Source organism: Drosophila persimilis, unplaced genomic scaffold (genome assembly GCF_003286085.1).
Source record: "Drosophila persimilis strain 14011-0111.01,24,50 unplaced genomic scaffold, DperRS2 tig00000808-arrow-arrow-pilon, whole genome shotgun sequence".
NCBI classification, from domain to species: Eukaryota; Metazoa; Arthropoda; class Insecta; order Diptera; family Drosophilidae; genus Drosophila; species Drosophila persimilis.
The window spans coordinates 634548-646830 of record NW_020825357.1 but is presented as its reverse complement, the minus strand read 5'-3'; the positions used below and the strand labels follow the sequence as shown (position 1 = coordinate 646830).

The window sequence follows — 12283 nt, the reverse complement described above, 5'->3', positions numbered from 1 at the left end:
TTAAACTATACAATGACACAATGAATTAACTCTATAAATACCGAAACTAAACATACAATTTTTTGGCAAACACGTAGGTGTAGAATACGGGGAGTGTGAAATAAACAAGTGATTAATTTGAGCTTAACACGCATGAATATAAGACAATAAAAAAAACACAAACAAAAATACAGAACTAAAGATAAGGCCGTAGTATCGGTGGGTTACATTGCAATCATTAAGCGAGTCTTCCTCTATAGCCTGGGAAGATGAGTTATTGCATTAAAATAGTTTCAACTGCTTGTGGTGTCAGGGGCGCGTGGAGGGCGTCGAGCAGCAGGCCATGGAGATGTCCTGGGAGCAGGCGAATGTCGATATGATGGACGTCTCGTTAAAGCCACTGTCCACGCGATAGAGACCAATGCGCTGCGCCGGCGGATTGATCACAGGTGGAGCTGTCTTTACCCGCTGGGCCTCCACTTCCTCCAAATTGGCACTAAAGGATTGCGAGAGGTTTTTACGATTGGCCGAACGGTGGCGGCGGTGTCCGCGCGGTGTGTCCGAGTTGGAGGAGCTGCAGTTGAAGCTGATCGTAGACAACTGCATGGCCTCGGCCTCCTCCTCATCCTCGTCCGATTCTGGATCGGCCTCGGGCTCGTCTGTGTCGTCCGCTTCTACCTCCTCAAACAGAGCCTGGTCCACAGTCTCCAGGAACGACTGGCTAGGCAACTGCCGCGTGCTGTTCACTCTCAGCCGACTTACCCGCTGGTTGATACTGGAATCAGAATGCTCTAGTGCCTGCATCGGCGAGGAGCTACGATCTGGAGTGAATCGGCAGGCCGGTCGTCCCGTTCCGGTCAGCTCCGACAACGTATCGTGCTGTTCATTCGAGCTGATGCTGGCCTCCACTTTGGAGTGCACCAAGCGACGGCTGAGATGCTCAGGGGGAGCTATTGGCGAGGGAAACTCCAGCTCGTTTATTAGCAGCAGCTTACGCTTGGAGGAGCGATTTCCGTCGTCTGGGGTCCCCAAAGGCAGGCCGCACAGGTTCCTGATGGGAGAGAGGGACCCAAAGCTGCCCTCACCTGACGCCGAGTCCGAGAGTCTGCCGGCGAACATAGTCTGCTTGCCCTGCGGACTGGAGCCAACCATTTGGGGGGACTGCGCTGCCTCCTTCTCGCCCAGCACAATCACATTGTGAAGATCGAACAGCTTGCGCCTCATGGAGCTGTTGAAGACGTCGCTACCACTGGAGCGGGACTTGAAACGACCTGACGTGCCGCCAGCCAGATGGGGCTGTAAGTAGGGGCGCAGCGCCTCCTCTAGCGCCTTGGGCAGGATAGGGGGCAGTGTCAGTTCGGTCTGGACACTGCAGTCCCTCCCCCGTCGGCCGCTCGATGATTTGTTCGAGATGGGCGTATGGTCCGCGTTGAGTATGATGCGGTTCTTGCGCAGCGGACAGTCCACTGGGCTGGGTACTATGAGAGATTCCTTGAAGAAGGCACTGATCGCCATCTGGGCCTTGCTCTCCAGCTCGGGGTCGGGCGAGTCGTGGAACTGCGTTTCGTGGGGCTCCACATCGGCGGGCGTCAGCTGGGACACCTCGTCGATGTTCCACTCGAACTGCGTGGACGAGAGTTGGGGGGTGCGTGCGCGGAACAGCGAAGGACTACAGCAGACAATAGAAATGTTCTATGAATGGCTGCAGCGGGCTGGATGAACAGGATGCACACACTTACCTGGCAATCAGAGGCAGGTGCAAACGGTCCGCCAGAGCGCCTTCGAAGGGATTCCGAATCTTGTGGAAGCGCTTAGGCGGTGGCGTACACACCAGAGTGGACATTTGTGGGCTACATTTCGTATTTTGCTTGCCGCCATTAGTTGGCGTTGCAGCAGACGCCACAGAACTATTGCCCGTGGCGCTGTTCCTGCGCGTCCGGCAATTTAGATCACCCAGATTGGTGAAGTATCGACTTTTGAGGGCCTGAGGTGTTCTCACCTCATCTGTGTACATATTTTGTAAACCAAAATTTTGTTAATTTCTATATTAAAGTGATACAAATGCGCCTGCTTCTACTGTAGATATCAGTATTTTCAAATGAATCAGTGTTGCCAAACGTCGCCGGCGACTTATCGAATACGTTGCTGTTTGAATAGGGAAAGCAAAAAACATATATATTAAACACGAATCCACAGATTTGAGCTTGTTTTAAATGTTTTTTTCATCTTTTATCTATTTATTTCGAATATTTATGTTCGAGTCTCTGCTTATCAAATACTTCTGGTATTTTTACAAAGCGCGCCATTCAATTCGATAACATGTCAGCTGTCACAGCAGCCCTGTTTTGCAAGATTGTGGATTCAGCTGTCGCCGCTCTGACCGTGTGTGTGTTTGGTATGTGCGTGTGTGTGTGTAACCATTTACGGTATATTATATGCTGTTTGGTATATTTTGACGTCGAAATCGATCAGTTATATTTACGGTATATACTGGTATATATTGAGCAAATGGGGTGGATTTTACCTTGGATGCGTTGCATTTTCTGGGCCGTTTTGCCTGTTGTCCATTCCCTCTTTTTCCTTCCGTTATGTACAAAATGTGTAGTTAGCGTGTAGTTACCATGTAGGGAAATAAATTTAATTGAAATTCTTGTTGACCGGTTATGCTTAAAATTTATTTTATAAGCAATGCAATAAAGATGAGAACTTAAATTTAAACAGACTTGTAGGAAATTGATTTAGTAATCGGATAAATCTATGAGTTGAGAGCTGAGGGTCCTTGCTAGCCAGTAATATTAAACCGAATATGAAAAACGTGGAATATGATGGAACTTGAATACAAATAATTCATCAGTATTTGTACGGTATACCTTAAAATTTGTGACGTATTTGTAAGGGTCAGACCGTATATTTTATCAATGGTTCCGCGGTCACACTGGTGTGTGTAGAAACAGAAACGCGAAAAATCACAAAAATTAAATTCAAAAAATCAAAACGAACGCGAAATTTAGTGAAACAGAGTTCCTATTTTACAGCACTTGTGTGTGTTCATAGCAAAAGTGGCCAAAATTCGGCGAAAACAGCGCAAGAGTGATAAAGCATTCGTGCCGCAGCCGTTTTCCAAACGAACGAAAACAAAAGAGAATAGTGTTGATAGTACTACAAGCGTAATTAGCATAACAAGCAGCAGCAGCAGCACCCACAGTGGTAGCGTCGTCGTTGCCGGCGGCCTAAACAACACCAGCAGCAACAACAAACGATTTTACCCAGGGACGGGAGCGGGCCGGGGAACGGCCGAAAACGAAACAGCGGCAGAAGCAGCAGCAGATTCAGTAGCAGCAGCAAAAACAACAACAACAACAAAGGCATCGGCAAAGTCAGCTGCCGGCCGGTGTGTGGCGACAGAGGAAAACGAAACTGTTGCTAGAAGTGGGCGTGGCAGAGGTGTTGAGAGGGGGAAAGACGACAAAGACGAAGCAACCGGCAGCGAGAGCGACGGCGGAGCAAAGCTAACAAAGGGCCCACTGAATGCGGCGTATTTGTCGGCCTGTTTGCGCACAGTCCAAAAGCTTGCTATTGAACTTGACGTCAGCGTTGACGCCAAGAGCGTCGCTAGCAGGGAGAGGGAGGCGAGCGGTGTCATGTCGGAGACAGGCTGCCGGCATTATCAGAGCTACTTGAAGGAGCACGGATATGATACATACCGGGTCATCGATGCTTATTTTTCTGCCTGCGTGAACAAAGATGCGCGTTTGAAGAAGGTGAGGGGAAGAGAGAGTGAGCGAAACAGAGCGCGCGAGAGAGAGAGAGAGAGCGTTACGGTTATGTGCAGAGTTCACTGACACAGTCCGTTGAGAGGGGAGGGAAGAGGAAGATCAGTGCTGGCAATAAAGTGATTACCAAACAAATTTTGATTGGTGTGTTTTTAAACACTACCAGCCGTTACCACTTAAATCTTGGCCATCCCTAAGCGCGCTTTCACCTTGACTGACATTTAACCCTTTTCGTCCACCGCCAGGCCATACACTGCTACTGCTTCGAGTGCGGCAGCGCCAGCATCCAGCTATACGCCTGCCTGCACTGCATCTACTTTGGCTGCCGGGGCTCACACATCCACAGCCATCTGCGGGCAAAGAAACACCATGTGGCCCTGGAGCTGTCCCATGGAACGCTTTACTGCCATGCGTGTCGCGACTTTATTTACGACTCGCGCAGCCGTGAGTACGCGCTGATCAACCGGAAGCTGGAGGCCAAGGATCTGCAGAAGAGCCTGGGGTGGCAGCCGTGGATACCTTCGGCCAAGGACTCGAACCTGCTGCTGGCCAATCCACGACGCCGGCTAGTGCGGCCCAATCAGACGATCGGGCTGAGGGGACTCCTCAATCTGGGGGCCACCTGCTTCATGAACTGCATTGTCCAGGTGAGTGGTGAATGCAGGAAAGGTAATCTCCCATGACCCCCCATTGTCATCCCCCCCAGGCCTTGGTACACACCCCACTGCTGAGCGACTACTTTATGTCGGACCGGCATGACTGCGGCAAGTCCTCGCACAAGTGTCTGGTCTGCGAAGTGTCGCGTCTCTTCCAGGTGATACACAATCTTCCGATTGCCACTTTCCACTAATATCCGACTATTTTTCGCCAGGAGTTCTATTCGGGCTCCCGTTCGCCGCTGTCGCTGCATCGCCTATTGCATTTAATCTGGAACCATGCCAAGCACCTGGCAGGTTACGAGCAGCAGGATGCGCACGAGTTCTTCATTGCCACGCTGGATGTGCTGCATCGGCATTGCGTCAAGGCCAAGGCGGAGCACGAGAGCAAGAGCAATAGCTCTAGCTCGGGTAGCGGCACCAATTCAACCAGCTCCTCGACTTCCAGCTACGGACAGTGCAACTGCATCATCGACCAGATCTTCACGGGCATGCTGCAGAGCGACGTGGTGTGCCAGGCCTGCAAGGGCGTGTCCACCACATTCGATCCCTTCTGGGACATTTCGCTGGACCTGGGCGAGACCACGACGCACGGTGGTGTAACGCCCAAGACGTTGATCGACTGCCTGGAGCGGTACACGCGGGCCGAGCATCTAGGCTCCGCGGCGAAGATAAAATGCTCCACCTGCAAGTCCTACCAGGAGTCCACCAAGCAGTTCAGCCTACGGACTCTGCCCAGCGTGGTCTCTTTTCATCTGAAGCGCTTTGAACACTCGGCGCTGATCGATCGCAAGATCTCCTCGTTCATCCAGTTCCCCGTCGAGTTCGATATGACGCCCTTCATGTCCGAGAAGAAGAATGCCTACGGCGACTTTCGCTTCTCCCTGTACGCGGTGGTCAATCACGTGGGCACCATCGACACTGGCCACTACACGGCGTATGTGCGGCATCAGAAGGACACGTGGGTAAAGTGTGATGATCATGTGATAACTATGGCATCGCTCAAACAGGTGCTGGACAGCGAGGGGTGAGTGGAATACATATAGAAGTATATGATGCAAAATGTGTCATTGTCACTTCTCTCTTTCAGCTATTTATTGTTTTACCATAAAAACGTGCTGGAATACGAGTAGAGAGGGCATCCATAGAGACTGCATCCCCCGGAACACACACACACAAACAGAAACACTACACACCCATAGGCACATACAATTAGCATAACGAATACACACACCCAAAACAAAACCGACAAGGCCGCGGCAGCGCTAACAATTTAAGAAATAATTTAAAGAAAAAGTAAATCAACTTCTAAGTAAGCCCGCGATTGAACAATAGGAGGGAAAAATCAAAACCTTTGTGTGCCCAAAACTCTTTAATGTGTAATCTGTATCAATCCTGGCAATACCCTTATTGTTCTAAGTATTTCAAAATCCATAATACTAAAAACTAAACAAATGCTAAACAACATTCTGCTTATGTACATACAAACGAGTCATCGAAGCAAAGATACCGATTCCGCTTGCAAGTTCAGTAGCACCGCTTATCTTTGATCTCTGGGGAAAAGAACTTGCATCGCGATCGAGAAAACACAAGAACACACTGATAATCAAAGACAAAAACAACGACCAAAAGTGGTTTATGTTTTTTTAAGGCTCGCGAAAGTACAGTATTGTATTGCAAAATCGGCAAAAAAAAAAAGTTGACCGAAAAAAAAATTTAATTCACTTCCACCTTGGGCTCGTCCGGGAATTGAACCCGGGACCTCTCGCACCCGAAGCGAGAATCATACCTCTAGACCAACGAGCCAGTTGAACATGGAGAGTCCTATTGTGGATTTAATGCACGGGCTTGCTCTGCTGGGGCATGCTTTGTCCGTATGTCTGTAGTCGGGTGTGAACGAGACGACTATAGTGTGCACCGGGGTTTCTATTTCTACATGCAAATTGTTGGAAATGTAATTTTGGTTGTTGTCCGTGCTAGGCTAGCTAAACCTCAAACCTTTTAGTGTGGCAAGGGTCAAGGAATTGTATTTCCGTTGCATTTAAAATTAATTCAATACAAATAAAATAAAATGTTTCAAATTTGTACAAATAGATAGGCTTGTTAAATAAAATACTTTAGAGGTAATTTAAAAAAGTATATTAAATACATTTGATTTCTCTCATTCGATCAAATTTGCAAGACTATAATTGGACCATATTGGAAGTCAATGGAGAAGAGTAGTCGATTTTTTATTTCCATGGGATTTTAATAAATAAATATGTATACATTTGGACTACACCGACTCCACGAAACCCTTTTCCTACGATATTTTTGTAACATTTAGTGGGGATTCTCATTTAGCCAACCAAAATTCTGCCTTTCTTTAAAATTCGAAATGTAGAATTGGACTTTGGTTTGCGAATTACCTTTCCCTTCCCGAGGGTGATGGCAACCGTATTTATTGTTGTTTTTGTTGGGGGTAAAAAAAATTGCACAATTAGCAAGATTTGATTTTTGCACACCTACAAGAAAAAGAAAAGGCGACCCATCCGCATGCAAGCCGTATTCGTAATACGTATTACGTATACATACATATGTACGTATTTCTTATGGCGGTCTGTGGAGAAGTAGAACAGAGGTTACCCCCGATCATGTCGATTCACGATGGAAAGCAATCAGTCCCTCTGCCTGTTCCTTCGAATTGGATTACTGCTGGGTTTCACATTAGAGTTTGCCCCAAAATGGTAGACTGACAAGTTTTAATTCTTATATGTGTTATACATATTTAGTATTCTAGCAAATCTATTTTAATAATCATGTGCAGTAAATCTGGATGTCAGTCAATGTAATCAAGTCCCACACTTCGGAATTCGGCAGTTTGTTCATCTGCAATAAAAATGGTTTCAATTTAGGCGAAATTCCACTCCAGAGCAAACACTCACCAATTCCTGCTTAAGTTCATCGGTTTTATCCAAGTCCCCTACCAATTTGAAGCGTTTCTGTGTGCTGAAACCGTTTTCCTTTAAAACCTGAATAAAGGACTCCAGTAATTCGGAGAATATAAATTTTAAAATACCATTATTGGTGTCAAGAAACTGCAAGCTTTTACAATTTCTGAGAACAATTATTAAATCCTTTGCATAGAGTTCGTGTTTAAATTCTTTAGGTACAAATATAAGAGACTCCAGTGTATCGGCGTACTTTAAAACAAGTTGTGCCACGCTTTCAGTTAAACATACAGTATCGAACAATCTCAACGCTTTCAGCTTCGGACATGTTGGAAATTCTTGTTTAATGTAGAAATACAGAAGAGACAGCTCTTCCAATTCGGGATACAAAAAAACCAGTTTCTGTGATGTATCCCAGAGACCAGAAACCATGAGGTTCCGTAGCTTCTTTAAATGGGAGCAGATTTCGAAAATATTTCGGAATTCGACAGATTCCACGTCCAGTTTTTCCAAATTAGTCAGTTGCCTTAAATGTTCCTCTGGAAAAAATGTAAAGCACTTGTCAAGCACTTATTCGCTTATGAAGTAATTGTAATTCTTACCCTGGTCCGTAGTCATTCCCATTAAACACAATTTTGTGCAGTTTGGATTTATGTGCTGCAACAGATCCGATCCGCGATAACGGTAACAATTCAAGACAAGATCGTGTAGCCCTTTCATGCTTAAAACACGTTTGATCGCGTTGAAATTTCCATCTGTAACCTCGATAAAGGCAGATTCGAGGTTAATGCAGTACTTTTCTATGAGTTCTCCAATTCGATCCGTTACATCACTAGATTTGATTGAAATATCCACAACAGTGGACCCGCACAGTGACAGAATAACTCTAAACTCGTCGTACGTATAGCGGAGTACAAAAGTGTCGCCTACAAAATGGCAGCAATTCAGTCGCTTGTAATTCCCTCCAACGTGGTAAGCAAATGCGCGGCCAAGCTGCGGGTGGACTTGGGCCGCTTTCACTTGCTCTTTCTCATTCAGGTATCCGAACACTTTGTCAAGGATCCCCAGTGGTAAATATGGAAGCATGTTGAAGCTTTTTAGCAGAGAGGCCGCAAAGACGCTGACTGCGTTTTCAGCGTCCAGTGGAAATAGATGTCCGTAAAGTCTGCTGCCAATTTCCTCAGCAGCAATCGTTTCTCGAATAGCGAAGATTCGGAGATAGGGTAGCAAAATTTAAATGTTGTTTGGTGTTCTCCTCTCTTTCAATCGCGGCGGCTACTCGACGGCAGTTCTCTTTCTATCCTTCATTCTATGGTTCTCTTAGAAACAGCAGCAACAATACTGAGCGGGGCTGCCAACTTTTTATAATAAATACAGAACTACCGCTGGTCTTCAAAAAAAGCCAGATCTGACGGGAAAAAGATAATCGGCAGCATTGATACTGAGACGACTCTCTCTCTCGCGCTCAGCAAATACGAACGCTCGTGTGAAGCGCAGGGAACAAACGAACGGGACTAGACACTACTTTGGTGCGTATTTTGTCTTTTTTGTTGTGATCTCCTCTATTGGCATACATACATTTTGTCTGTTTTCGCACACATGCCCATATATACAGATGTATAAACAAAGAACTTAATTTTTTTTCGATGAATTATCTATATTGATATGATGACTTTTTTTTTAATCTTTTATAAATATATAAGCATTGGTTTTTTTCGGTGGTCTCGGACTAGTCAATTGAAGTGTTAATGTTTACGCGCTTCACAGCACTAGTGAGCACCGTTACTTGAAATGAAGTGCGTTTTGCAAAAAAAAATTTCTGAGGGCGTCATTTGCGTTTTGCGTGCTTAGAAAATTCCCGATCAGATTTTTATTGGGATAGGTAAGCGGTGTAGATTATATTTACATACATATATCAACCATTAGTTGAGGTCGGCGCTGTTCTTATAAATCGAAAATCGACTTGTGAATCACAAGAAAAATGGGTAAGATTTGCATTTAACACAAATTTGCGGCTAATTATTACAATTCCGGTATCAAAGAGACCGATCGGAATGCAGTTTTGGAAAGTCTGAACTCGGCTGACATACCATAAACTCGCTCCAGTCACCAAACAATCTTGGCAAAATATATGAGGATATCGAGTCCGATGTGCAATTCATTATTAAGACACGCATACGTGAGCGTCCAATAAAGGCCCCCGAATGTGTTCGCTGCCACCAGTACTTCCATGGACGCCTTGCCGCAATATGCGAAAAGCAACCAGCGGTGAGTTCTGGCCTAGGTTTTTCTTTACTGTTGGAAATGGTCTAACATCACATCAGGCGAGTGTTTCTACTGTAAGGCGGATCACGCCAAGATGTGGAACCTGGGATGAGTTTGATGCTCGCCACCAGCCCACTTAATCTATGTTTCAAAAATGTATTGATCGTGTTGAAATTGGTCAGTGTCTAGTCAAATAATTGATGTCTGTGATTTTTTTTGTCGAGGAGGAGAGCATTTGTTTATATTATTCTATACTTTTAGCTTTAACCCATATAACAAAATCGTCCGACACCCACGAGCACACAGGCCAGGGCTTCTCCTCTTCGGAGCGACATTTATGAAGTGCTCAAGTGTCGTCGTTGGCCGCTCACATTAGCTGGGGCAAAAAGGAAATGCAACACGGGCATGACTGCTATAAACCCTTATGGCCTAGTCACACCAGCTTGACACTGCAGCACCGCACGAGAAGCATCAGCACACCCCAGCGGAGTGACTTAACGCTAAGTAAGTGCATTGAATTGAAGTGCTGCTAACGTTTTTATGCTGGCTTCCTTTGTTTTTTCTTGCAGAGAGGAATTTTAAACGCCTTCAGCACCTTTTGACGGAACGACTACTGCAGGATGAGAACAGCAGAAGCTTTGTCAGCGCACTGACACTGGGTTGTGGCCACTTCCAGCTGAGTCATATCGGGTTACTCTAAAATATTTCCATTGCACTATTTGTGCACTTGTATTAACCTATCTATCATCTCAATTGCAGTGAGTATTCAATGCTCAGCTCTCAGCGGCAGCCCCCCCCCCATTCAAATCAGCGAACAAATTCATGTCACCGATAACAATTCAATCACTTAAGAGTTCAACACATTTTGGAATCGCTTTACAATGCCCCAAGAGCACCCCATGGGTCCAACTTGCAAGTTGTACCCGCCGGACACATTGCGGTGTCGTCCTAGCTCCTTCTGGGCACAACTCTTGCTGGTAAGTGCAGACGCTTTAGATTGCGTTTGCTTCTGCTTATTTTCTTTTTTCCCTTTGCTGCAGTTTCCTCAACAACTTGCAAATCCATTCAATGGATTCACTTCTGCTTCTGCTTCAACTTTTACTACTTCTTAGAGATCCGCATTCTGGTGCTTCAACAGGCGGCTCTTGGCTCCTGATAAATCAATGCTGCAGTGGATAGGACGAAGCCTCTGGCCTGGCTCTCTGCTGCTCTCGACTTCGTTTTGTCTTCGACTTGAATGGGGTCGCAATCGTTGCTATTAAGTCCGCCCAGGACTTTATTTGGCTTGCACTTGAGCATAAGTTATAATGATCTGCATCTGTATGGTAAGCCGTGCTTGTACTGCCATTTTGTGCCTCAATAGCTGTACTTAACAGGTAGAAATCTTGACAAATGCTTGTGGAGCTGCTATTGGTGTACGACATGAAGTCGTTAAAGGACTTATGCATAGCTTGTGTGGACTTGTAAAGTGCGTTAAGACTTTTTAGCGCGGCATCACTAGGTACGTCTGATTGTATTTCAACAGCTTTATGTGTGAAAAACTCTTTGTTTGACGATTTCTTAAGCTATATATATATATTTAATCGGCAACTGTAATCATTATATTCTCTAAGGTCTCCTAATGGAGTTTAACCCTCTTAAAATACTCTCAATTTGTATTTCGTGTAGTTTTTAATGCCCTTTATTTCTGTCTGATAATCCATGCCGTTTCCAACAGCTGCATCTCTTAGTTGTTAGTGCTTAACTATAGATCGCCTTTTCAATGGATAAGAAAACAACATCTACAGCACTTCCTCGACGCCAACATCCGGCCATTCCTTCCTTTGTATCTCATTTCAAAAACAGTTGGCCCTATACGAACGCTTCTAGCGTTGACAGCAACAGCAACTCACCAACTGGACAACAGTTCAGACTCGGTCTACGACTCGACCTCAGTGGCTGCCTGCTGTTCTAGCAGTCCCCTCTTTGGCCTCTGGGCACTTTGGAATAACTTGGACAATTGCTTTCATGCTGATTTCGTTTCGTTTCGCTTCGAGCCTCTCTCACTCTCGGGCTAAGCAAAGTTGCTTTTAAACTCATTTAAAGTTGCTCATGATGGCGGCAGCTTAACCATGTATTAGCACTATTTTAGAGGATGGCCATGCCAGGACTTTTGTTGGGGCTAGGGCAGGGGCAGGGCGAGGGCGAGGGGCAAATATTCCAATTAGTGTTGCTGCCCCAGATTTCGTTTCCTCAGTTGTAGTTTTGTGAATAATGCAACTGTTTCAAATTGTTTCATGGAAGTCTGGTCTGGTCGCCTTGTCTTTAATAGAAATGGTGGATACGATCGATATTTAACTAGATATTAGGCAGGGCATTATTCACCTTATTACTCATATAATATATACTTAACACATTGCCAATTTATGAGGCATTTCCCATGGCGACATTATGCAAAATGTGATTGTTTTTCTACCATACTTATTCTGTATTAATATCCCTTGGTTTTTCCTTAGTTCAGAGCCTGCTGCCTCCTTTAAATCAGATGGTTGCACCCTTTATGCTACTCCCGGCTAAAGAATAGACAAAGATGAGACTTGAGTACCCCTGAGCCTGGCCATTGTGCTCCGTGCTTGGGTGTCCTCCATGCTCCTTGCTTGACTGCAGTTGCCCTCTTTCCATTATTGAAGTGTGCACTTCC

At 45.6% G+C, this 12283-nt stretch overlaps 2 protein-coding genes, 1 long non-coding RNA gene and 1 other non-coding gene across 4 annotated transcripts; 2 read left to right on the top strand and 2 right to left on the bottom strand.

Moving 5' to 3' along the window:
* Nucleotides 1-2026, bottom strand: LOC6599050 (protein aurora borealis). Its single transcript, XM_026993215.1, has 2 exons — nucleotides 1719-2026; nucleotides 1-1648 (listed from the first exon to the last, which is right to left on the bottom strand). The coding sequence occupies exons 1-2, from the start codon at nucleotides 1991-1993 to the stop codon at nucleotides 289-291; spliced, it is 1635 nt and encodes a 544-aa protein (XP_026849016.1). The 5' UTR covers nucleotides 1994-2026; the 3' UTR covers nucleotides 1-288.
* Nucleotides 2027-2897: 871 nt separating this feature from the next.
* On the top strand, nucleotides 2898-5903 carry LOC6599049 (ubiquitin carboxyl-terminal hydrolase nonstop). Its single transcript, XM_026993167.1, has 6 exons — nucleotides 2898-2908; nucleotides 2999-3740; nucleotides 3998-4399; nucleotides 4459-4566; nucleotides 4624-5435; nucleotides 5499-5903. Exons 1-6 carry the CDS (start codon nucleotides 2898-2900, stop codon nucleotides 5539-5541), a joined length of 2118 nt encoding a protein of 705 aa, XP_026848968.1. The 3' UTR covers nucleotides 5542-5903.
* Nucleotides 5904-6142: 239 nt separating this feature from the next.
* On the bottom strand, nucleotides 6143-6214 carry Trnap-cgg. Its single transcript has one exon. It is a non-coding gene; the product is annotated as a tRNA-Pro (tRNA).
* A 2992-nt stretch (nucleotides 6215-9206) lies between these two features.
* LOC113566658 lies at nucleotides 9207-10853 on the top strand. The gene is made up of 6 exons (XR_003409184.1): nucleotides 9207-9323; nucleotides 9381-9606; nucleotides 9865-10107; nucleotides 10173-10293; nucleotides 10363-10580; nucleotides 10644-10853. It is a non-coding gene; the product is annotated as an uncharacterized LOC113566658 (long non-coding RNA).
* Nucleotides 10854-12283: the final 1430 nt, after the last annotated feature.